The 25,746-nt window shown below is 38.5% G+C and overlaps 3 protein-coding genes across 4 annotated transcripts; all 3 read right to left on the bottom strand.

The window, feature by feature from the left end:
- Positions 1-4,213: 4,213 nt before the first annotated feature.
- On the bottom strand, positions 4,214-10,280 carry LOC102706647 (sucrose synthase 7). Its single transcript, XM_006652065.3, has 17 exons — positions 10,102-10,280; positions 8,418-8,550; positions 8,170-8,324; positions 7,703-7,895; positions 7,502-7,620; positions 7,185-7,401; positions 6,971-7,066; positions 6,705-6,881; positions 6,506-6,622; positions 6,244-6,410; positions 5,926-6,150; positions 5,506-5,827; positions 5,157-5,401; positions 4,877-5,015; positions 4,680-4,768; positions 4,568-4,591; positions 4,214-4,461 (listed from the first exon to the last, which is right to left on the bottom strand). Exons 1-17 carry the CDS (start codon positions 10,206-10,208, stop codon positions 4,416-4,418), a joined length of 2,571 nt encoding a protein of 856 aa, XP_006652128.1. The 5' UTR covers positions 10,209-10,280; the 3' UTR covers positions 4,214-4,415.
- A 2,685-nt stretch (positions 10,281-12,965) lies between these two features.
- LOC102706931 (thiosulfate sulfurtransferase 16, chloroplastic-like) lies at positions 12,966-16,324 on the bottom strand. Of its 2 annotated transcripts, XM_040523343.1 has the most exons (6): positions 16,189-16,324; positions 15,927-16,098; positions 15,435-15,508; positions 14,976-15,046; positions 14,806-14,859; positions 12,966-13,203 (listed from the first exon to the last, which is right to left on the bottom strand). In XM_040523343.1, exons 2-6 carry the CDS (start codon positions 16,088-16,090, stop codon positions 13,108-13,110), a joined length of 459 nt encoding a protein of 152 aa, XP_040379277.1. In that variant the 5' UTR covers positions 16,091-16,098; positions 16,189-16,324; the 3' UTR covers positions 12,966-13,107. The 2 variants fall into 2 exon arrangements, with proteins under 2 accessions (XP_040379277.1, XP_040379278.1); XM_040523344.1 differs by lacking the exon at positions 16,189-16,324 and having other exon boundaries at positions 15,927-16,161.
- Positions 16,325-18,413: 2,089 nt separating this feature from the next.
- On the bottom strand, positions 18,414-23,658 carry LOC102707205 (UPF0307 protein plu4061). Its single transcript, XM_006652067.3, has 6 exons — positions 23,287-23,658; positions 23,150-23,198; positions 23,009-23,060; positions 21,146-21,297; positions 20,120-20,233; positions 18,414-18,845 (listed from the first exon to the last, which is right to left on the bottom strand). Exons 1-6 carry the CDS (start codon positions 23,592-23,594, stop codon positions 18,693-18,695), a joined length of 828 nt encoding a protein of 275 aa, XP_006652130.1. The 5' UTR covers positions 23,595-23,658; the 3' UTR covers positions 18,414-18,692.
- Positions 23,659-25,746: the final 2,088 nt, after the last annotated feature.

The following is a 25,746-nucleotide window of genomic DNA, read 5'->3' as shown; positions in this document are numbered from 1 at the left end:
ATATGCCATGGATGATGCTTGCATGAACAAAAATCTGAAATTACTACCACCTGTGACCAGAAAATATAGTACATACATTATTTACTCTCTCTCCTAGACTATTGATCTAATTTACCTCTTTGTTGATTGTTCACCAGTTCTGAAAATATATGACTAAACCCCTCTTCTACTTCTACTGCAGTTTCTATTGGTTGGTCTGAATCAGTTTCTCCTCCTTGAGCTGGGGTACCTGCTCAGTGGAGCTGGAGCCTGCTCCACCTGATACTGGTTGATTTTGCCCTCTTGTATTTTCTCTCTCTTCATTAACTCTCTGGTTATGGTGGTTTTTCTTGCTAGCTGGTTTGGTTCTACGGAGAAAATGAGGCTCGATTACACTCTGGAATGGTTTTTATCTCAGTGACAAGGATAACTACGGGGTGACTCACCTACTTATGTTTTGCTGGTGGTCTCCCAGCTTGACACCTAAGCATGATTTATTCGGTGGAGACACAACAGAATTTTCCAGATTTGTAATTTAATTAAAATTTGGTGAAAAATATAGATATTTGTAACTTTTGCACTATAGTACCATAGACTTTAGAAATATGGAGATTACTTTGAGTTTAGGGACTGATTTTCAATTGCCCAACAACTCGGAGTTTACTTGAAAAATAAATAGTTTTTGTGAACTGTTAAGAGATGGCTAATGTCACTAATTTTTTTGTGCCCCAGAATGTGTTGGTTGCAAAAATATGTGACATTCAGCAACTCTAAATTTTCTCTTTTGTCTAAAACTTATCTAAAATCTCCTAAAGCAATTAGGTGTGGTCACAGATCACACTAACATTTTTATTTAATTTTCACCATTCTTATTTTTAGATGAATAATGTATGAGATGTAATTGATGTATGCAACAACATTGTATAATGTATATGTGAATAAATAAAGAATTTACTGATGTGTCTTAATTGTGTTTTCTATTGTGATATATACATATGAATCGATCCTCTAACGCATAAAAAAAATCCAAGCCAACGCATGACACAACTAGTTGTTCAGCACAATACAGTGCTTACTATAACTAGGTTGCCAACCGCGCGGCGAATCAAATTAAAATTTTAGGGTCGTTACACGAATCCAGCAGGGTGGCTGGGAGGGCTCCATCTCCCCTACACACTGGATCCCACATGGAAAAAAAGGGAGAGGGGAGGGGGAAGAAGAAGAGGGGGGCTGGAGGAAGTAGAAGAAGGTAACCAACCCTCCCAGTCTTCGGATCCTGGATCCGCCACTGTTTCCAACCTTAGGAAAGGTCACATGTCCTCGACTGCTAACAGGGTCATCCTTCTGATGCAAGGCGATGTATCTGGTCCAACCACCGACGTTGTTGATTTCTAGCCAATTGTGGGCCTTGAATTTAAATGCATTCGATGCATCAGACCGAAATATGATGCAACGGAACATGGATTCATCCTTCTCTGGATCTGCTAGTGACAGACTGATCGTGTGGTTGATATGGAGCTTGTCCCAAAGGGCATCTTTAGCAGTCGATACGTGACGGTACCCGTCTCTCCATCCCGGGACTATGTTGGGATAGGATCTAAAGCTATTGTGCCAATCATTAATATCCATGGATGAGTTCTTATATGGGAACCGGAGGGTTTGGGTATTAATAAACTCTATGGGGGTAATGGCTCGGCTGGTTTTCTATCGGGGTCAGAAGCTAGTTCTTGAGGCTCTAAAATAATGCATAATAAGGTAAATCTAAGTAAATAATGGAAATCCTAAAGTATTTGATAAGAGTATATGAAAGCATAAGTTGGGGCGATTTCTCTGGACGAAATGGAAATAAAGTAAAAATATGAGAGAAACGAAATGAGCAAGGTGAAGAAGATGAACAGGATGGGAAAAACAAACAGCAAAAGTAATAGGGCAAGAGTTTACCTCGGGGACGTTGGTCGAGGAGGCAATTGTGGCACCAAGAGAGGTTGATGCAATCCCGGCATCGATCCTAGAGCGAAAGACGAGATCTGAAGCGCCAGAAAGCGAAGGAAGAGAAGCGAAAGTTGAAGGTGTGTGTCCATTGCGGAAGAGAGCAAAGAGGAAAACACTTAGGCTAGTGGGTCATATATATAGGAGAGAAGAGGAGACAAGATTTTGATGCAAGGTATGATGCGCTGGCGGATAAAGCTGTCAGATAATCTGATGTGATAAGATGGACCATGATGATTACTAGTTGGAACAAGAGCTGGGGTTGTCTATGTCAGCACACAACGGTAAAAGTGGTTGAAACCAACAGATGTTAACGGATAGAATTCTAAGTATGGTTTCACTCCGAAATAGAGGAGCATGCATTAACGGTGAAATTTTGATGGCTATTAGTGACGGTTGGTTTTCTAACCGTTGTATTGGAATCAGAAGCTTGTGCATTGAAAAGCTTTCCATGAGTGAGCGTCAATATTTTCCTAAGTACGGGAGCATATATTTGGAAGCCGATGCGTATAAGGAAGGTTATTGATATGGAAGATTGATGGTTTCCAAATAGGACTCACATGGTTTCCTTATATTAGTTAGATATTTTTCCTTATTTTTTTAGATATTCGACTGGTTGCTTATAATTAGCTATGGAATAATTTTTACCTAAGGGTATAAATATGTACACCCTATGTCTTGTAAGTTTTTTACAATCATTTCAATACATTCTTGGCGCATCGTTGTTTTAGTTCATAGCTTGTCAGGGCGCGCTCTCGACTGGGCTGCATTGTTTTGGTTCAATCTCTAACACAAGGTAAGTTACTAGCATATGGTGATTATATTAGTGAAGTTAGGGTTTTCGTTCAGTTCAATACCTTAATTGATCTAGCATAGTCACTGGCTATCAGATTGGTCCGATTCGAGTTGATTATTATATCTTTGATTTATCTAGTTTATTAGTACATGATACCGTAGATCGGATTAAGACTTTCTTGTTTCAGTCCAATATCTTAATCGAGGTCTATGCTTCTGTTTACTAGTCTATCTAGTTGATCAAAGTTGTATTTATCTCTTGATCAATTGGTACTAGTCAGTCACTTTGAGTACTTAAATTCGGTTCGATAATTGTTGTTTGATGTTATTAATCTTATACTATCTTGGTTAAGTCTGATTAACGAGGTTATGGTGATCACATATAATTAGTTGTTGCTGATGATTATTGGTGCGATTGTGTTGCTTAATTTTGATCTGTCAAGTATTCCGGTGTATTTATTAAAGATAATCCTATACTACATCAGTTAGGTACTTAGGTCTGATCTATTGTGATTATTTTCGATAAAGTAGATTGGGCTACTTGACAAATAATTCATTGGTTAACCGATTCTGCTTAGTAAAATCATTCATACTTATCATTTTTGACTACCGTGGAGTCGATTGATCTATTACTGTGTTTTTAGATTGAATCGGCTGGTTGCCAGATCAACCATCAGCCCAAAGGCTGATTGGTTGATTGAATTTAACTTGATTTATTCCTCGCCTATTGTAGGGTCAAATCGACTAGCACACACCGAATCCCAAGTTTTAGGACCTGCACTTTAGTCAAGCAAATCTTCCAGGTATACAACGTGCGAAGTGCAAATTTGGCATCAACAATACCTCATATGAGTAATTTATTTACCAAGAGTGTCGAATAATTTACATAGTGAGAGAAGGGAGAAAGGGACAAATATGCAGGAGGGAGGTGGAGGGGACGGAAAAATTGAGAAAGAACGTACTTGTGAGGCTCACGCTCTGTTAAAAACATGTATAGGACATGTTTTAGCCCATCTGTATGTATGTATCAAAATATATATATATATATATATATATATATATATATATATACACACACACACACACGCACATTATCCGTGTGTTGCAACCGGATTTAATTTTAAAAAATATCATAACATGTTATTATCATTATTTTTTTATGTGTCATATTTTAATTGTTACATATATTTGTTATTGACATATGGGTCTATTAATCTCATTGTCCTGACATATGGGTCTATTAATCTCATTGTCCTTTTCTTCTCATAATAAATAGAGTTAGTGGGAACGGTTAATATATGAAATCCACCACTATTTTTTCTTTTAAAAATAGAGTATAGATGAAAAAACAATGAGTTGGTGGTGGTGGCAGATTATATATATATATATATATATATATATATATATAACGCGCACTACACATAAAATATTCTTCTTTCTGAGAGGAAAATAGACATTTTTAAAATGGGACAATGTCCGAATATTGTATTATACATGTAAATCAATAAACAATCGTTCCCAATCAATAATAAACACACATACGGCCACACCTGTGTACAGATCTCACACCTGCAGTTAACACCGGTTTTAATCAATGGAATGAATTGAGCTGCCATGTTGGCTTCGGTGCTTTCTTACCCGGAAGATGCCCTCTACTCGGAGATTGGAGGCTTCTGCGCGCCTAACCTGGTTAAGATTCTGAGCACACAAGGAATAGCATTCAGGATGATTAGTTATTTTGTTCATTTCTTTGACAACTAAGTAAGTCGATTTGCCAAAAATAAGAAGGCATATATGCATTCACCTTTGAATCCGAGTCTGCGGCTTTCTGCAGCATTCAAATTGCAAACAGACGGGTCAGTCAGTTGCTTACCCGGTCTTTCTTCAGTAAATTTCGTAAGAGCGGGCACACTTGCCTTTCTTTGGGTCTAACTACGATCTCACTAGGCGCCACGCCTGTTGTGGCTTGCCGAGCCTGCTCACCTGCTCTTGGCACTGCCTTTGCCTGCGAATTAATTAGACAGTACCACGTACCTTGATCAATATCCCCGAAGGTTACAGTGTTTCGCCTGGAATGATGAATTTATTAACTCAAGATGTACTGTGTCCTAACCAGGTTCCGAAACTGAACATTGTAGAATATCTGCAGGTAACGTTGTTTGGCTTGTCTCTCCTCCTTGTTCAGAGTTTTCCAGAAGGAATACGTAGATCCCATGTTTAGAACTCTAGTTGCATAAATCTTCCATGTGTAACTGCAACCATAGATTATATTGATGATTGGCAAACATTTAGTTAGTGGAATAAATAGGAGGATTATTATCTCAGTGGTGCACGACAAGAAAAAGAAAATGGAATAGGAGGATCGTATTATATATGCAACGAGCCTCACGTACCACTCGTAGATCCGCTGAAGCCCAGCTGTGGACACCTTGTTCCAGTAACCTGGGTCTTCTTTGCATTTCTGGAAGAAGTCTGCAATCTTGCTGCCGGCCTCCCTGCCGTTCATCGGGTTTACGTGGAAGCCGGAGACACCGTCGACGATGATCTCAGCTGGTCCGCCCTGGTTTGTCGCGAAGGTTGGCAACCCGCAGTTCATCGCCTCGATGACCGTCAGCCCAAATGCTTCATAGAGTGCAGGCTGCAAACAAGGCAAGCGCGCGTTGAGTTCATTCATTCTGGCGTACTCCAAGTCAGAGAGGATCTACATCGAGAAAATTGTGTTGTGTGTGTATATATATATACCTGAACAAATGCACCCTTTGTATCTGCAATGCAACGGTACAGCTCACCGTTGCGGACACGGTCGGTCTGTGCCTTGATCCATCGGATCTGTCCTTTCAGCTGGTACTTGTCGATCAGGTTGTGCATCTTGTTTATCTCCTCAATCTCCTCCCGATCCTTGGACTGCGAAGCGTCCAGGAGCCCCGCGACGACGACAAGGTTGACGAGGTCCCTGAGCTTCTTGTTCTGGCCGTACCACTCGACGAGTCCAGTTATGTTCTTCACCTTATCGAGCCTCGCCATCGAGAAGATGATTGGTTTGTTCTTGTCTGCCAGATACCCTCTGGTTCAAGGTGGAGAGCAGCAATAATTAGCACCTAATTAATTAGCAACTTTGGAAAGAAGTTTGTATGTTTCCAAGGGGCTAGCTAGCTAGCTTACATGTGTTCATCAGTGTCCTCCTTGCTGTAGAGTAGCTCCTCTATCTGTGGGTGTAAATCTGTCAGCCGCTTCTGCTTCTGTGTGAAGGGGAAGTAGATGGCCTGGTCTGCACCAGGCGCAGCAATGTTGAACTTTGGGTCGAATACGTTGATGCCTGTAGCGAAGCGGCAAAGTCCCGGCATTGTGAATGCGTAGTGGTGCTCATATTGGCCAGGCTTCTCTTTGCTGCATCAGATGTTCATGTTTCTAGGTTAAGCAATTAGGACTTTGAGTGTCATATCGGAGCACTAGATTTATAGTGAGATTCATTGTACCGACCTCCCAGCAATTTCTTGGTAAGTGCTAGTGATGATGAAGTCACTGGTGTTCATGGCAATCATATCAGCAGTGAATTGGCAAGAGAAATGGTACTTCTGGTCCATCTCTCTCCACTTAACGTCTGAATCCTCATACTTTGTCTTCTCGAGAGCGTGTGCAATTGTTCCCTGTCAGCAAGATCATTTATAATTGTCATACCAGATTACATTTGGTGTTACAAAATAATCATGCAGTATCCTAGTATTTGACATGTAGTTTTTACCTGAGTGACACCTAGTTTGCTAGACAAGAGGGATGCCACCAGATTGCCATCGGTGTAGTTGCCAATGATCAAGTCTGGTTTGCCATCCAAAATGTCAAGAATTTTGACAGAAGCATCCTGAAATTGCATTGGGTAGAAATTTACTCAAGACCACCCCCTTGCAAAGGGTATTTGTTACTCAAATGTATAGCTGACAAACCTGGGCATATCTCTCAAGGTAAGGATATATGTCAAACCGGGACACCCACTGGCGCAAATCCTTGCCATCTTCAGTCTTGAATGGTACACGCAGTATGTGCGAGTATTTTGTATCTGCAACTGGTTCAAGCTCCACGTTGCATTTTGTGCCTTTGGCATCTGGTATAAGTCTTGTTAGCTGCAGGAATATAACACCTAGTATTAGTTTAGCTATTCCTATGAATGAGATGGTACGAGTGACTCGGATCATCTTGAAATGAATTTTACCACTAGAATCCTTGGTGTTACATGCAAACCCTGCTGCTTTATTCTTTGAAGCAGCTCCTCTTCCATGGCTCTGACTTGATCCAATATGTAGACAACCTATATATTTTCAGGAAACCTTTCTTTAGAGTTTTGTTAAATGATAAGTTGCAACCGTTTTTTTTATGAGTTTTACTGATTTTGAGTGATTCCAGTAAACCGGTAGGTTGATTTGTACCTGACCGCCGGTGTCCGGCAATCCAAGAACCTTTTCTTGGCCGAAGTAACCATGAATAGAGAAGATGACGATGTTAAATATGGATGGAACCCTACTGAAGAACTTCTCCATGTTTATAGGATCTGGGGCCTGCAGCACTTCAGACAGACAATTCAGTGTTTCCTTGCACCTCTCCGCGGTGTCACCCCATCCCTTCTCTAACCCCCACTCCTGAAATCTGCAAGAACACGGCATAGACAACAACTTAGGCATGATCACCTTTTTTTGTTGTTGTCATGAAATCTATCTGCAGCATAATTAAGATGAAACTAGATCACCTCTGTTCAAACTTCAAGTACGGTGTGTATTTTGGCAGCCCGCTAACGAAAACCTCTGCAAGGAGCAGTGCTGTCTGAAGCTTGCTCACCGAGTCAACAGTGTCATTAATCATCAACTTCTGCATGATCATAAGATATAGTACATCATTCTTCATTTGAGCACTTGATAATCTGTGTGACATAACTGGATGATCTCAGTACCTCGCCACGGCAATTCAAGGTGATTAAATAGTCCAGAAGCGGTTTCATACTCTCAGCCTTGCCGCTCAGCTTTGAGGACATGAATTTGGAGACAAACTGCAGCCCATTCCCTATTGACGAGGGCAGCGTCAGATGAGGCGTCGAGAGGTCAAGAGCGCCGAAATCAACTTCCAGTGAGTTGTCATCCTTGGCCCTGAAATGCACATGAACAGAGCATTTATTTTTAACTTTTCTGGCTCCTGTTCATTTCCAATCTATGAAAATGCTCCCATTGCCTAGATCGGTGGATCATGGAAACATGAGATTTGTTCTAGTTCAACAAAAAGTATCTCGAGGTATGTATCAAATTGTTTCTGATCGTTGGATCTAACAGTGCACATTCTACTCAGCTAGATCTAATGGTAAGAAATGATTTAGTACCTCAAGATATTTTTTTGTTGGACTTAACCAAATCTTTGGAAACATACCATTTATCATCGTATAGGGTCTCCTTGAACTTGAGATACTCCGATGCTGTGATTCCTTCGACAGAAAGATCATCAGAGTGAACTTTGACGTACTCCCAGATACCAGGATTCATTCTGACGGCGAATGCCACAAATGGTGGTAGTACTACTGCTTCCTGCAAACAAAGCATTGCTTAATGCAATGAGCTCCAGTTTGTCTCAGTTAATTTTCTGGTGAAAACAAAATATGATTTTTAATGTGAACTCACCTGAGTCGAACAAATTATGTAACCGAGAAAGCCTTCAACAAGCTTTTCCTTCTCAGCTTTGTCGTCTAGTGATTTTTCCAGCTCTTCCATGAGCTGTTGATTCTTCAAGAGCCTTTTACCCTTTGATACGTACCTGGAATATTTTTATCCTAGACTTCAGAATCATGTGCATGCAATTCAGACTTGTTCAGGTCTTCAAAATATCTGGTTAATGTCTACTAGTAGCTAATTTAGATATGCTTACATGTTTTTTCTGTCTTACCATGCTAAATGTAATTACCGCCCTCGTCTTTTTTAAATGTTGCTTGACTTTTGAACTTTCATCATTCGTCTTATTAAAAAATATGTAATTATTATTTATTATATTATAGATTGTTTTATCATAAAAAATGTTAAGCATGAGTTTTTCTTTCATATTTGAATAAAAGGAACGATTAAGTGTATGTCTAAAAGTTAACGACATCTAGCATAAAAATAGAGAGGTTATATTTCTATAGAATACTATCTAGAATTGCAGGCTTTGTTCTAAGTGCATTTATACTTATTTTTTAATATGCATGTATTTTTTAGTTGTGCACTCTCCAAAATTAAACAATATAAATAATATAAATTACTTACTTTTGGACGAGTGATTTATGTTTGGTGATTTTGATAAGTGACAACACGTTTCTACGTATCAACCGGATTTATTACACTGACGTGGAAAAAACACTCGTATATAAAATATGTCATCTATATGTTTCGATATTTTTTTCACTGTCACAAAAGTACGCAGGCATGATAATGGAGACACTTTATTTTGTGGAGATACGCAGATGCTTTATGGAGCGATTGTGACACCTTGAAGCATGGTTTAATGTAAGCATGTTCGTTCTTTTTAAAAAAAAATCACTCCCTTCGCTTTAAAATAAATTCATCATCTAGTTCTATTTCTCAGTTTTATAACAGCTAATACTTATTTAATTATGCATTTGTGACTTATCTTATTTTACATGCCATAAATAATCTTAGCCCAACCGTGCGACCAAACGGTGCTTTATTTATACTAGATGCATGTGTGTTGCAATAAAATTGAAGGAAAGAACCACATCATTACTATTTCAGATATTAATCCAAGAATTCATATTCACGTTGAAATCTATTTTTCCCCTTAAATGTTTTGCATATAACTCTCTTGATTTATTATTGTTTTAGTATTTAACACAATAGTTCAACATGGAAGTTTCATTGTTTGATGGTTCTATGTGACAAGAAAAAGTGACGGAAAGTAAAGATGGATTCACCATTCATCATCACTATTGATGATGATTTCCTGTACCAGGATTTGATGATAGGAACTATATTAATTATGTGGCTAACATAGAGAAAAAACTGAAATACATCTAATCCATCTGCTCCCTCCGTCCCAAAACAAATCAACTTTTCAGTTTTTAGATACAATGTTTGACTATTCGTCTTATTCAAATACAATGTTTGACTCTTCGTCTTATTAAAAAAAATACGATTAATAATTTTATTTTTATTAGATGATAAAACATGAATAGTACTTTATGTGTGACTAATTTTTTAAAATTTCTTGAAAAATTTTTAAATAAGACGGATGGTCAAACGCTCGACACAAAAACCGAAAAGTTCGTTTGTTGTGGGACGAAGGGAGTAAGATTTAATTAACAACTTAGAGTACCTTTGGAAGCATCTCTTCATCTGGTACCGGCTTTGTCGTAGGGCATCAGGCATGGTCTCGGCAATGCTGTCCATTCTCTTGAAACTGAGCTTGGATGCCATGGCCATAGACCACCACCAGACTTCGAATAGTTGGTGGAGAAGGCTCAACAACAGAGCAAGGAAAGAAAACTAGGAAAGAATGAATGCCTGTGAAGTTGTGAATGGCTGGGGGTTGATGAACACGAATTTATAGATGAGAACATAAACTTGCCTCCACGGAAAAAAGATTTCTTTTGCTGCCATAGTTGGAGATTGGAAATAGAGGATAAAGAACATTTGCCAGGGAGAAGTTATGCCGAAGAAACATGGAAGGCAAGAAAGGCATGAACACCATCACACCACTGTAAGATTCCTTTCTTCCTCCCTTCGTCAAATTGCAAGTGTTTTGTTCTTTCAGAAAAATAATGTGGGCTAGCTAGCTTGAGCTAGTCGTTGCGTTCACTTTTGGATTCTGTGAATACTAATCTGTTCGTTCAATGTTATAACATTTTCTAGCGATGCACAAATTTCATGGATCAAAAATATTTGTTTTGTATATGCCTCCAGATTCATTAGCATTCATATGGATCTAGTCATGTTCCAAAAGTCTTATAATTAAAATATGGGATGGAGAGACTGGGTAATCCATACACTGATACACATACCTATTTTACCCACACATTTTCAAGAATATTAAGCATATCTAAACTAAATTTATACTAACCAGGGCCGTTCAAAACCCGGGTCTGGCCGACCCTGAAAAAGACCCGGGCAAAAATTCCAGGCCCAAGCCTGACATTTCCAGCAAAAACAAGAGTCCGGGCCTGGCCAGACCCTCAAGCTTTTTTAGGCCAGGCCGGGCTGGACGTTCTCAGGCTTTTTGGGTTTGGGGACTTCAATATTCAGGCCCAAGCATGGCCTAGAGCATGGTCGGGCCGTGTCATGCTTCGGCTTTTTCGGGCCAAGCCGACCAAGCCAGGCTGAACTTGAACTTGCCAAATATTAACCAAAGGATATGTGGGCTCCGCAGGTAGAAATGGACCAAGATTTGTACAGAGGTGTTCTTCAACATAATAAACCATCTCTCCAAATTTCAGTCAAAATTTGATAATATTTTTAATGTGAATATGGGTTTGAAAATTTTTAAGTCCAATTTTATACATACTAAGTGTGTGGATGAAGTATGTAAAATGGGTAATACTCTCTCATACCCAAAATTGAAATGAGTAAGTACTCTTCACACATACTCTACCCAAATAATATGGGTATATACAAGATGCGTAATGGAAGGGTGGCGGCGGTGCTAGGGTTCGTAGGGAGAGAGAGCAACCATCAGCTAGAGGTTGAAGGAGAAGCTTACTGCTACCCACTTGTTAGCGGCTCAGGCATAGCTAGGCTGACTAGACCATGCAAGGGGTGTTGACCTGATGCAAGAATCGAATAGGGATGAGTCGTGAGCTGAGCCAAACACAAGGTAGGGATGGCCGTGGGTCGACCCGTGGGTATTTTAGGGTCGACTCTAGTTCAACTAAATGAACTAAATTTCATTTTATGACGAAACTTAGTTTATTTTGTTGAACTAGAGCTAGCCCTAAACTACCCACGGTTGACCCATGCCCATCCTTAACACAAGGAGAAGGAGGCGGCGTTGGCCTTGCCTTAGCTTGGGCCAAACATATTGAGCGAAAGACAGGGAGGAGACCAGTTGGGCCAAGCCGACCATGGAGGGAGAAGGAGATGGTATGAATGAAGAAGAGTAAGGTCCAAGAAAGAGAGAGGGTAAGAAATGGGTCTGGTTAGTAGAAGATAGACGTGAGGGTCAAGCAGTAAGACAGATTTCTCTTAGTTTATTATTTTCAAAACTCTAAAAATTGGTTTTGGTTGATTAAATTTAGTTATTATGCTTTGAAAATTTAAGTAAAAGTTGATGAAAAATTTTAGAGCGTGGAAAATTTAAAGAAAAAATACACCAAGCCATACTCAATTTTTTTTCTTGGACGTGTTTGGTTTGAGATTTAATTTTAAATTTTAATAAATTATATAATTCTATTTAAAAGGTAATTTTTAATTTAGGATGAATTTTCGGCCTCTATAGTTGAGCGGCTACAGTGATCTCTCCCAGGCGGCCAGCCTCGAGTTAAAATTTTAATAGTCAGATAGAGATATTGGGTAGCCTCAAGCAGGGATGGATAGCTCCAATTGCACACAATCTTTAAGGGCCATACATTGGACAGATTTTGAGGCCACGCAAGAATATCATGTCATCTTCTGGAGACTATTTTGATGGAAATGTTCACCAAACGTTGAATGTACGTTTAGTAATACAATTTGTACTTGAGTGTTCTTTTTCCTGATAAGTTTGAATCCATTGGCTATTCGAGGGTTTAAATATTTAGGTTGGATCCATGAAAATCATATATTTATCGGTTTTATAAACAATACCCTGTCAATGTCTAAAAGGGCGGGCTTTTTAACCTAGACTACTTCGACTGTTTTCTCTTGCTAGCGAATTTCTGAAATACTCAACCTTCAATGCATCATCTTTTCTATGGTATCCTAAAATACAACGTATGGAACTTGTCACATGGCTTTGACTTACCAGACAAGTAAATACTGTAGTCGATGTGTGTACATGCCTAAGGGATGATTGTTTAGCTTTTTCACACAAAAAAAAAACAAGACTGAAACATAAAGTTTGATGTAAAAACTCCAAAAGTACTATAAATTTAAGACAATTAAAATTTTGACTTATAAACATAAAAAAAATAAAAAGATGGGGTGCTAGTACTCTAGAGAAAGGACAGTCAGCTCGTAGGAGTAGCAGAGTCATGGGAGTAAGTGCTCATATCCAACAAATTAAGACAATCCACTCAAGTAATATAACATTCTTTTATTATATCTTCCCTTTTTACAAATCAAATTAACACCCAGTCACAGACTCACAGTAAATGAAGGAAATTCGTTATCTAAACATACAAAATTGAAACTAGAGCTCATCATTCGCTTGAGGTTTATTCACCACAAGGCCGTTTTCGACCCATGCCGTGTAACCACCTTCCATGTTCTTTACATTTTTGAATCCCTGTTTTCGCATCAAATGTTTGAGACATTAACAAAGGAAAGTAACAAGGAAATATGATCGAGATACTGAATCTGAAATAAAGAGGAACTTTTATTTATGTATGAAAAGATTATGCACACCCTAATTTCTAGGAACACCATATGACAAAGTTAAAGACCAAGGAAATCGCTGCAACAAGATGACATCACAAATCGATCGACATCCATGTCACAAGGCCCATCAATTGGCAACACCTAAGAACCTATCCACGGCATGGCATGCTCCTACAAGTGTTTTTTTCCGAGGCAACTCTCCGGTGCATTTTACATGTAGTATTATACTACCAGTAGAAAAATGATATTTTTGTACTTTGTTAATTACTTGATTAACATTATTTTGTAATTTTGTTTTTTTCAATAAAGATCACAATAAAAAGGACGATATTGTCCTTCAAATTTCTACTGCACATAATATTGTTGGTAATATAATTTAACGATCAAAATAGATCAACGGTATGAACTAAATTTTACTACCAGTAAAATGCACCAGAGCCAGCCTCTTTTTCCGAGTCAAAAATCTCGAGCCTTTGGATTTGAAAAGCTATTGCCATTGAGATTGGTAATTATCTTTGTCGATATCGGTCAGGTCTTTTCGTCTAAAAGTTGAACTACCTCTCCTGAGTTTCGGTGACCATACATAAACAAGCATTTCATATTCACATTCAACTAACTGGAGATCTGCTCTATGTTCACCAAGGTGTGTTTGACATATTACTATAGAACATATGTTAAACAAACTATTTTAATGTTGGGTATAAATGATCTTATTCCTTTACCAAATTATTTAGGAGATGCTGCTGTATTTTTGTATGTGACAAACCGCAATTCCATCTCTCATGGCCTAGGATAATTGTACATGCATTTTTTCCAAGTCTCAATGAATATGAACAATAATATTTTTCTATCAATTTGGTTGTAAAATGGTCACAGTATCGAAGAAGTATACATTAACAAAATAAGAATAATATTATAACTACAGTTAGTTGGGAGCAAAACTCTACTGCCTCCGTCCCAATATATATGGAAATCTGACTATTCACATATAACTTTTAACCATTCATCTTATTTAAAGATTTAGTGTAAATATAAAAATTTATAAGTAATAATTAAACTATTTTTAATAATAAACAAAATAAATAATATTTTCAAAATTTTTTGAATAAGACGAGTGGTCAAACATTATCAACAGAAAGTCAAAGTCTCTTATAATGTGGGACGGAGGGAGTAATATTTAGTACACACGTTGCTCAAATGTAGTTTGTCCAAATAGAATTGCAATAGGCACTGCCCGACATAAAATTTCTAACATTTTTCAAACAGAAAAATACTATTGTTATCAACTAAATTTGATGCTGTATTGCTGTGTCCACCTATACGAGTCTTTCACCTGTTAAGACAATGCAGTGATGTTTAACCTACCTAAATTTAGGGACACAGGAAAAATGGTAGGCTACTTGCTCTAAAATAAGTCATTACAAAATTTAATGAATATGAAAGTCAAAAACTAAAAGATAAATCAGATTTAGAAACAACAGGAACGTTCAAAGTGAGGGAGAGGTCTTACGGCTGCTATGAGATCGGCAGATGCTAGTTCAGATCTTACTCCACTTAGGCAACCCTTGCAAAAAATGGACAAACGTAATCACAATCTAAATGAAGGTCCATAAATATAACATCTTATGCTTTGTCTTATATATTCTAGGAAAATCTGTATAGGAAAAACAGAAGTAATACCACAATTATGTTGTCCTCTTTATAATAATGCAATGCCACCTGCTCTACGAACTTGGTGTTCTTTTCCTTCCCTGTTGACTCAAAAACAGGTTACATCAGTTCGGAGTATATATTGTATTCAAGCTCATTGGCGTCAGTCTTAAATTGTGCAGTTTTCTTTTTCCTGAAAGAAGAATTCTTGATATATCCTTTTATTAGATAAGTCCGATCGATCCACAAAGACTTCATTTTTGCCTCTTCATTTGTCCCACAAAGAATTTACTTTTAGAGCAATTAAAGAATTGGGGTTTAGTAAATTAGGTGACAATGGATTGGAGTATGAAAAAAAATAAAGGGCATTCTAATTTTTTTTAGCTTTGTATTGGTATGTGTGAGATGAGTTAAAATGAAGTCTTTCTAGAACAGGAGTATGTATAATGAAGGACAGGACAAGAATAGCAGCAAGTTAAGGAATCTCGCCTTGAGGGGTAAAGAAAAGGAATGGCACATTAAGAGAATTCTCCACATGCCCCTTCTTGAATTCCTCTTCTGTCCTGTTGAAAGGCATTGGTTTGGTTAAAACATAAAACAGGTTACATAAGTGGATACCCTTCTTTAAGAATAATTGGTGGATTGGTAGAGAAGGTAACATATTCATCAGAGCAGGCAAATTATCTGCATTCATTATGGCCAAATCAAGAAAATAATTATAATCTAGCTTGGCAGCGGATCCCACTGCGGAATTATGCCAGAATCAAGGTAACTGCAAATGAAATCCGCATGGCCAGAAGCCTGAAGTGGATTTGGAACAAAATCAAGATAAACTTATGTTGCATGATTCAAGGATTCACTTTGCCTGCAGGTCCAATTCGAGATTTGTGGGTTGCAATTCGCCATTAGCTAATTCATTAGCTTATGGAGAGAGAGAGACGGCACATCTAGAGGAATAACAATAACGCATAGAGCAACAACCTGACGTCCAAGTAGCGGTGGCCACCGGAGCTGACCAGGTGGCTGGCCGCCGTCACGTCGACGGACGGTACCGGCGTGGACGATGGCTCCGAGCCGCGCGCCGGCAGCAGCGGAGCAGCCAAGATGTAGATCACGAGCACAGAAGGCAATCTCATCATCGCCATCGTAGGGGCTGCAGGAGGAGGAAGGGTGGGAAAGGGGAACAGGTGTTGCGAGTTGAACCGAAAGATTTCAAGATTTGGGCAGTAAAGTAGATGCTTACTAGGAAGGTGCCGTTCATCCTACTCGCGTTTCCTGTGGAATTGTGTTGCTGGTAACAGCACACAGAGATAGATGGGTCATGGGTTGCAGCCTTGCAGCCGCACTCGGCAGTCGGCAGTCGAGTTCTGTGGGTGCCTACACTGGAGAATGGAGGTTTTGAACGATACGTGCTGGTTGGGCACGGCTAAACCCGGTTTCAGACTTTCAGGCCTTCCGCTGTTGTCATTAGTAAGCATTAAATGCTCCACTCCTATTCGGTAATTACCTGGTAAAACGTTAATACTAGATCACATGGTTGATATTAGTAAAAAGACACTATTTAGACAATGTTACTGACACACCCTACTAAAAAAATTAGAGTGGCCGTTGGTGTTAAAATTTCTAGCCGTTGCTTCTAACCTCCTGGTCGTTGGATCAATTTGGATCTCACAGGAGAAAGACGGGAGGTTAGGATTGCATATTTTTTAGTGGTGGGTTCCACTTTATTTACCATGTCTAAACCAATCTATGTGATGCATGATGTAGGATCCACATTATCATCCATTTGGCCGTTTAACATTGATGATGCCCTTAGCGCGTGTGCTAAAAATAAGCCATGAACTTATTATATCCTATCCACAAATACAAATAACTTTTCATGTTGCTTATAGCTCACGGTCGCTCTGACAATGCTTCAACATGGACAAAGCATGGAATAGTCTTTTTGAGATTGTCCGCACGAGCGTTGCCCCACTTTAAGAGGCAAATCTATATACATGGGCTGCTTTAAGATCTGATTAGCAAAGCATTATATTTATGGCCTTGTTTCAAAGCACCACTAGCGCAATCTTATTTTCTAGCCAATTTAAGCCCACTAATTTTTGGTCCACTGAAATAATATTTTGGTCCAAAAGAGTTTTTACATATAAGATTTATACATATAAACATTATACATATATATTGCAACTTTGTACGTAGAAACTTTAAATATAGAAACTTTATAGGTTGAATCATAACTAACATTTAAAACACCAAATTAGTTTCACTAAATCCACCGTTTAATATATTTCTATAGTATATCTATTTTGTGATAGACATTGCTATCTTTATAAACTTATCACAAACCCAAAATGACTTATAATATAAAACGTAGAGAGCATTAGTTACAACCATACTTTAAAAAAACTATACCGAACCGACAATTGAGCTAGAAAAAACCGGAACCGACGTCCTTGCCAGCTTGATTCTGCTCAAAGACCATCCTTGCAATTGAAGTGGTAAAATACCAGTGAACTGGATAGATTTTAGTAAACCAGAATTTTTTTAACATGACCTATTGCAGTATGACATTATGAATTTATTACGTTACGACACCACAATTATGACCATGTAATAATATATATTGGTTTATTTATACATATTTTATCAATTTATGACGATTGTATATTAAAAATAATACAAATATAATATTATAATAATAAATAAAACTGACATTTTGACTAGTATCCTAGAGGTTTGACCAGTAAACCCATAGCAGGTCAACCCTTGGGTCTGGTTTCTTGACTATGGTTACAGTAGCAAAAGTATTATATGTAACATATAGTATATGATTTAAATTTTATAAGAAACAATTGTAAAACTTATAAACAAAATTAAATAGTTGGTAACAAAAATATACCACAGGACTGTGGATGACAGATTCTCTAGCACCATCATTGCTTTCTTTAAAAGGATATAGATGATATATATAGAGGTAGAGTAAATATTTAGTTTTATGAAAATATTTTCTAAGACTAATATGTAAATTATTAATCTTATCCAAAACATCCAGAATTATAGAACTAAATATTCTAAAAGTTATTGATGATCAAAATTCTAATTTGATATTAATTTTATCCAAAACATCCAGAATTATATTATATATATATATATAGAAGCAAAAGCACAATAGATTTTCTCGCGAGTAGTTCGGCTTTTTCTTAAAAACCGCAATTTGATTTGAGGATGAATTTTGGGTGATTTCTTCACAACTTTGGTTGACAAGCCCTCTTTTCAAAAAAACCTGAGGATAATAGAAAAAAAGTGATTCAAATTCAACTGAAATTCAATCATTTATTTTCAAACTTCCCAGTTGCCGCCTCACAGCAGATACTATTTAATTTCGGGGACAGATGGTTTATGTATGTAACAAAGTTTATGCAAAATTAGCACATGTGCTATTTTACGTGCGTTACAAATATGTAAACGAACAGTGAAAAAAGAACCATCTAGATGGATTTCAAACCGTATTCACGATATCAAAATCAGATGTATAATTCAGACAGCCTTAATATGTCCATTCCGGTCCTTCCCCTACTATCAGGCATCAGTTGGCGCGGTGTGCAGTCCGTAGCGTTAGCTCGCAAGTATGCTGATGATACCAGAGACACAGCACTTGAAATCAACTGCAAGCTGAGACGTTTGGGGTGTATTTCCGCAGCTGGATAACAAAGCATTTTAAAGCCATCTAGAAGGAAGGTGCATAATCTATTTGGCGTATGCCTTCTTAGCAACGGAGCGAAGGAATCTCAAAAGTGGTTTCTTTGCTCCAGAAAGCTTCTTAGTAGATTCCTCCTCGCTATGTTTGTTTCCCTTGTTATCTTGGACCATGTGGACTCCTCTCACGAGCTTCCGCAATTCCTGTTGGCATAGCATCAGTCCAGTTGAATTAATTTCTTCAACTATAGCACGCTCCCTCCATCGACAAATACAAATATAAGGTGCGAATTAATTTCTTCACGTATATATGTGTTGCAGAGAGATAAGATGTGGTGGCTTATTATTAGCAGACACTGACAAATTATCAATTAGGCAACTTAGAAAACATAAAAGATGGTCTGATCCCTATATTTCAGCCAGTTGTATTGGTAACAATTCAGTTCACTGATATCCTCTATTATTATACAATTGCCTTCCACGGTTCAACTAACTAGTATTCAATATTTTTCTACCTCTCTTCACAGGATTCCACATCATTTTGGATTGTCTAGAAAGTCCATACTACCAAATTATTAACTGTGAAGTTTATGCGTTACAAAAATTCTCCTTAGTCTAATCAGTATGCCATCTTATTTTCCAGATGAGTGATATTCATGTGTTTATGGAAAAGCTTGAACAGCTCTCATCGTTTCGTTTATACTTAATATAAGTTAAATGTCTTATTAGTGACTAAGAAATATTGTATAGTTATCGATTTAAAAGCGAGTGCTTAAACTACAATAAAAAAATCCAAAATCAACTCTAAAATTAAGTATTAAGCTTTAAATTCCGGCTTATGCTTATATGATGAAGGCTAAACAATGGGGCTGAGAAATATTTCGTTTTGTGATGTCTATAATCATTAGCAAAATTTAATTTGCTTAGAAAACAAAATAAGTTTTTAGAAATAGACCAATCATACAGTTTTCTAAAAAAGCATTAGTAAGACTGTTTATTTCTAATTAGGACTACTGTGATCTAGATTATTAGAAGTAATCTGAACAAACAATAGATTATGATGGCAGTTTATTATAATCTAGAGCTGAGATTACTATAATATGATAAGCTCTTCCAAGAATGTTTTTTTTCATATTATTGGGTGGCTAAAGAGCCACTACCCAAGGTACGTCAAAGTAATTATCCTCCTCACCAGCCATTACTCTAGAATAGTTGAGGGCATTCTAGACTTTAGCATTGCGAACCCAGTAATTCAGACCTTGAATAATCCAAAGAAACAAACTCACAATTATTCTATTCCCGCTTATAATAATTTAGCTTAAAGTAATCTGACTCAATAAATCCAGATTACAATAGTCCTAAATGGAAACAAACAATGTCTAAGGTGCTTATACAAGAGTATTTATTACATGATGCCAAACAGATAATCATACATGTCAAGTAAAAATGGGCTATGAAAAGTTAAAGTTAGAGAATACCTGACGATCGAATTCAACATTATGAATTGCATAAACTTCATTAGTAACTGAAATATCTTTGCAAAGGAGGCCCTCAAACCATCTATCTGCAATTTCAATATACTCTTTATCACCCTGTTCAAAATTTCAAATAATTAGTATGTAAAAATCTAATAATATTAATATTAACTATAAGAAAAAGCCTACTTCATGCCCCCCACCCCCACCCCTAGTTTTGTCCACAACTCTAAAGCTGGATAAAAATCATCCCTCGACTACCAAATATATCCCTTCTTCCTTGAACAAAATCACCTGGCTTTAACCACTTGGGCATCTAACTATGCTCTTCTTTTACTAGGACAGCAACAGGGCTGTATTAATCAGCTTCCTCTTCCTTCTCTGTGTTCTTTCTGATGTTTTCTAACAGGTCGCTACTAGAGACATCATCTAAATCCACACCAAGGAGATGTGCCTGACCACTCCATTCATTCCACTAATAGAAGCAAGACCTGTGAGCACTTGTCTCATGCCTTAACCACAATAGAAAGTGATGATGTTCTGAAGTGACAATCGATTCCCTGCAATTAGAGCACCTACAAGATCAGGTGGCCCAGATGAGCAGAACAGGAGTACTGCAATGTCGTGTACTAAGTGAACTCAAACTGCCTGGAACTTCCTGCTGCCCAGTGTGCCGTCAATTATCAGCTTTCCTATTGAATCCATCCTCCGAGTGAATGGGTGTTTGGGCATGGCATTGCTGCATAACTATTGTGTTAATTTTGTTTTGGGTTAGGTTCAGCTGAAACAATTTTGAGATGTGCATCACAAAGAATGAGGAGATTGCTAAAGTCCCATCCAAGTGCTTCAACAAGTGGGCTAGCTTGCCTGGCCATAGTTTATTGATTTGATGGGCATGTTATTCCTGCTTTTCAGATTTGAGGGATGAAACTTGGCTGGTTTTGGAATTGAGGCGCAAAAGCTAAATGTGTCCAAAGTTAAGGGACGATAAATAGATTTTTTTCAATATTTATTAACTATAAGATGTACCTCTTCATCATGAGGCAAGTCTTCTATTTCCTCATCTTCCATCAATAATGTATTGTCACTCATTAATGCAAGTAACTTGTTATCATCACCATCCTTTGAAGCCTGGATAAGAGTGTCCATCAATTCGGGTTGTGCACCACGCATAAGTCTTCCTGGTAGAAAGAATCACATAAAATAAATATCAATTGTATGAATCCAAGGGTTACTTGATCTAAGTGAATATATCATAAAAAATTATAACAGTCAGAAAAAGTTGGTCTTTTACAGAATTTCCCTTTTTGAAGAACTTGGAGCCTATTACAATAGGAAATGGCTGGACTGTTGGCCAAACTATATGTCACTAATTTAACACCCCATTCAAACTCTATGTGTGTTTTCAGATAGGAAGACCTAAGGCATTGAGTTACGGTAACAAAGGAGATGTTCTCAAGTCCAAAGCTTTCGTGAAGAAATCAGCAACATCAAGCTTCAGTGATACATACTGAGACTAATAGTTAATTGTTGACTAAGATCTTGCATACCATCAATGGCAATTTCCTTCAATTACTCAAGCTAAGATGGATTGCTTGTAGTTCAAATGGCACTGGTGCTGTCATAGAACAAAGGTGTCGAAGAGAATATTCGAGATGGTGACAGAAGGGGTCAACTTAAGCACTGGAGTAGGGAGCCAGGGAGGAACAATTTGTGTCTTGAAGTTCCAGACAATCAGTGAGGCTAGAAACATACAAAAGCCAAAAAGTAGGATGTTATGGCCCTATTTGGAGGAGCTTAAGATTCTAAGAAGCAGCTGGTGAGAAGCCAGCTTTTCAGAATTTGGGAAAGCTCGGTTTTCCAGTTTCTGGCTTCTAGTTTATTTTCTGGATTCTACAACTCTAGAGTCTCAGAAGCTAAGAGTTGTTTGAAAGAGATTCTAACTTTTGGAGATTCTTGAAAAGTTGCAGCTCCCAAAAGCTCCCCCGAACAGGGCCTACGATCACTAATCCAAATAGTGTGGTAGTTGAAATAATATGATGACGCTACAACCTATCTCATAGTTTTTTTTCTAAGAAAAGCTTATAGTCTAAAAAAAATCATATTGTTTGTAGACAAAATCAATATAAAGTTCAACAAAGTTTTGCCATCAATAACACCCTCTGCTTAGTTGTACACTTCGACATGGTAACAAAAGATTAAATTTCAGAAAGCACCATGTTTAGGGGCTAATGTAAAAGTAAGCACCAGGTTAAATGGATCTTTTCCGATAACACCATGGATTGGAATGATCATTACCAATAACACCACCTTTTAGCAGCTAAGAGGACAAGCAGACAAATGATGTGGACATGGACTCTACGTTGGTTGGGCCACATATGCCAAGAGGATCACAGAACTTCTTTAGACCTCTTAGGCTCCTCGTTCCTGGATGTCGTTGCATCCTCACCCTTCTAGAAGAAGGCCGAGTTCTTAAATGTTTTATATGTTATTATTCTTTGTTACATGTTTTACTTACTATTTCTAAAGCTTATTTCTTGTTGGTATATTGGAAATGAAATTTATGCTTTGAGCTAACTATTTCTGTTGGTGTATTGCCTTTGTGAGGCCCAGTAGCCCATGTGTGTGGCCCATGTACCAGTGTACTTATCCCCCCTTCTAGGGTTTGGAGAAATGGTAATTCTGAAATTATTCTAACAATTTCCTTATCAAAGTATAGTTCCGTTGCGAAGCACAAGCATGTAAATAGTAAATACGAAAACTACACTACCAGAAACATCACAGATGTATTACGAGATGATAGAATCACATCAAGTATTCATTTGAAAAGGATAGCAATGCCTAGTTGGCAACTAAATGGAATATTTGTAGCATCAATCAAAATGATGATACCGATATAATTGAACTGCCTCCGTTTTCCTTCCCGCACATCTGGTCCAAATCTCTACAAACCAACAGAACACCAAAAAAAAGGTGATGATTTGATTTGTTATCAAATAGGAGTACAATCTATTACCAGAACACGGAATGTACCTTAACGAGCATGAGAGCGTCGAAGACCTCGCGCTCTAGCGACGCGGCCCTGAGAAACAAGAATCACATACTAGTGTGTCTCGCCACGAACAACTCCTACCAAGAATCGGATGTGAAGGCTTGCATAGGCACGGCACCTGAGGATGCGCTTGATCTGGAGAGGGGAGAACTTAGCTAGGTCCATGCCCCACTGCACGGCGCGACGAGCCTCCCGCTTCAGGTTGTTGCGGCTCTTCCTGAGGGGCTCGGCGGAGCCGTCCCCGGCATTTGAATCGTCGGAGTCTTCGGCATCAGAGGGCAAAGGGCCCGCGGGGCGGAGGGCGCGCGGTAGAGATAGGTGGTGTGATGAGGGCGCGAGGGAGGAGGAGAGGCGGCTCGGTTTGAGAAAGGGGGCGAGCGAACGCCGCAGCGGCGCGGCAGCGGCTGCGGCGGCGGCGGACGCCATAGGGTGACGAGGGTTGTCGAGTTTTCATACGGATTTAGACGAGGTGGGCTATCTACTTGCCTGCTAGTTTGGCTGGACCGGATCTGTTCAACAGTTTTCACGGGTTGAATAATTTTCCCTTTTTGAGGTCTTAAAAAAAGAGAAATTTCAATTCATGCGGCTATGCCAAAAAAATGGGCTGGACCGGATGTGTTAATAGTTTTCATTGGGCACGTATAAAAATGTTTATTAGCTCATTTCTTGCTCCATCAAAATTTTCCTCACCAACATGTGCTCCATTCTTTTTATTCTTCCATGTCTTTGTTTCTCGTATTCCTTTACTCTTGTGGCTTCGATTTGATCGGTGTATAACCATATCTTACTATACTTTTGTTATCATCCTACGTGGTCTTTGGCACATTTATCGTTTGAAATTTACCTTCTGTTAAACTTACAACTACATAGTCAGCGTTATTGCTGTGGCCAAGGTTATGCACAAGAAGGTAAGTATTCGATCGCAGGCAACTTCTCTCACATATCCAATATGAATGTGAAGTCAAGCATAGAAATACTCAAATATACTCATGTAGTGTATTTATGTGAGAGGAGGAGGGGCTTTTATAGCCCCAAAATCTCTTGAGAAAGTTACGAAAGTGCCCCTTAACATTCAAAGGGGTAATAGGGATATTTTAGTAATCTCAGTAGCAATTCGGGACCACAAATATGAGAGCATCTCCAATAGTTAATCTATCTCATCCTCTATCCTGAAAATAGAGGATGAAGACTACAAATTGAGCTCTAACAGAACGGTTATCCTATCATCTATTTTTAGATGTCATCCATATTAGGAGAGAACCTTCACATTTAGATAATCTCTCTTCATCCTCCAAAGAGATATAGAGGATGTCATATATGGATGATCTAGTGAAGTATAAAGAGATATGAAGAATGAAACTAGTTTAGATGATCATCCAAATGAAGATATGGATGACCAAATTTAGATGAGCTGTTGAGGATGCTCTGAGCTGTCGATAATAATGTTGGTCCATGTGCATCTTGGAGAGAATATCGCGCGATAACGTAACGAATAAGCTTCATGAAATCCTTGCTTCGGGCATCGAATGCACTTGTATCTTCGTCCTATCCACCCTCCTCATCCCTATAAAAACACGTGCAGTGTTAGGTACCTATGAGGCACCACTCGTCGAGCATATTCTCTTGTTCACACTGGAGGGTCAAGTTCCCTAGGCATGTTGGCCGCATTTGAATACTCCAGCCTAGGATTTAGCTTCACGTCCCTTAAACGCCTATTGGTGGAAATTGAATACTAAGAACATGCTAACCGTACTTAGGTTGAATATAGGATAGGATGCATACCAACAACATGTTTACGACTACCATTGCACGGATCTCAACGATGAAGGCAAAACAAATCATGGAGGGATAAACATGACTATCAACAAAACATATTACCGGCTCACGCATGAATACCAGATTTGCACAAGATCCATTAACGATTCGCACCAATCGTATTGAAACTCGTAAAAAACACGGGTTCACGCAAACACGCACAAAAATCATAGATTCACACTGTGAATATTGATCCATCACATAAGTCGTGAAACAGATGAGCGGAAAAACTAATGACAACCATGACTTGTTGACTTGCTGCATGAAAGGCCAATTCACACGTACGAAACAGAGAATTTGCACGACGAATCTACCAATTCGGCTACGATTCACGCTAGGATTTAGTGGCAACTACACTCTTGCGACAACGAGACTCAACCGACAACAAGAAAGTGGGGCAACTGTGGTGGAGGCGGGCTAGGGTGGGAATCAAAGGCAAAGACAGTGACCAGCCGACGACAAGTCGCGACGGAGCGATAGCGGCTAGGGCACGGGAAAGTCACACTAGGAATTGAGAGCACAAGCAACCCTCCTTTGGTTGCTTATATAGTGGAGGTTATAGATATATTGGGAAGTATGATGGACAGGGAATTCCAACGAACTTTAGAAACCTTTTCCCATAAGTAAGGAAAGATAATATAAAAAGGAATAGATGGGGAGCATACTGATTAAGGAATCATATGAACGACCAAAGGAAAGAAAGGGAGGAAGTGAGGGTGTGGATGCCCACGCCTAGGGATAGGGCATGGCCGGCCACTGCCTG

The sequence above is a fragment of the Oryza brachyantha genome, chromosome 4, assembly GCF_000231095.2.
Source record: "Oryza brachyantha chromosome 4, ObraRS2, whole genome shotgun sequence".
NCBI classification, from domain to species: domain Eukaryota; kingdom Viridiplantae; phylum Streptophyta; class Magnoliopsida; order Poales; family Poaceae; genus Oryza; species Oryza brachyantha.
This window is presented reverse-complemented; position numbering and strand designations above follow the sequence as displayed.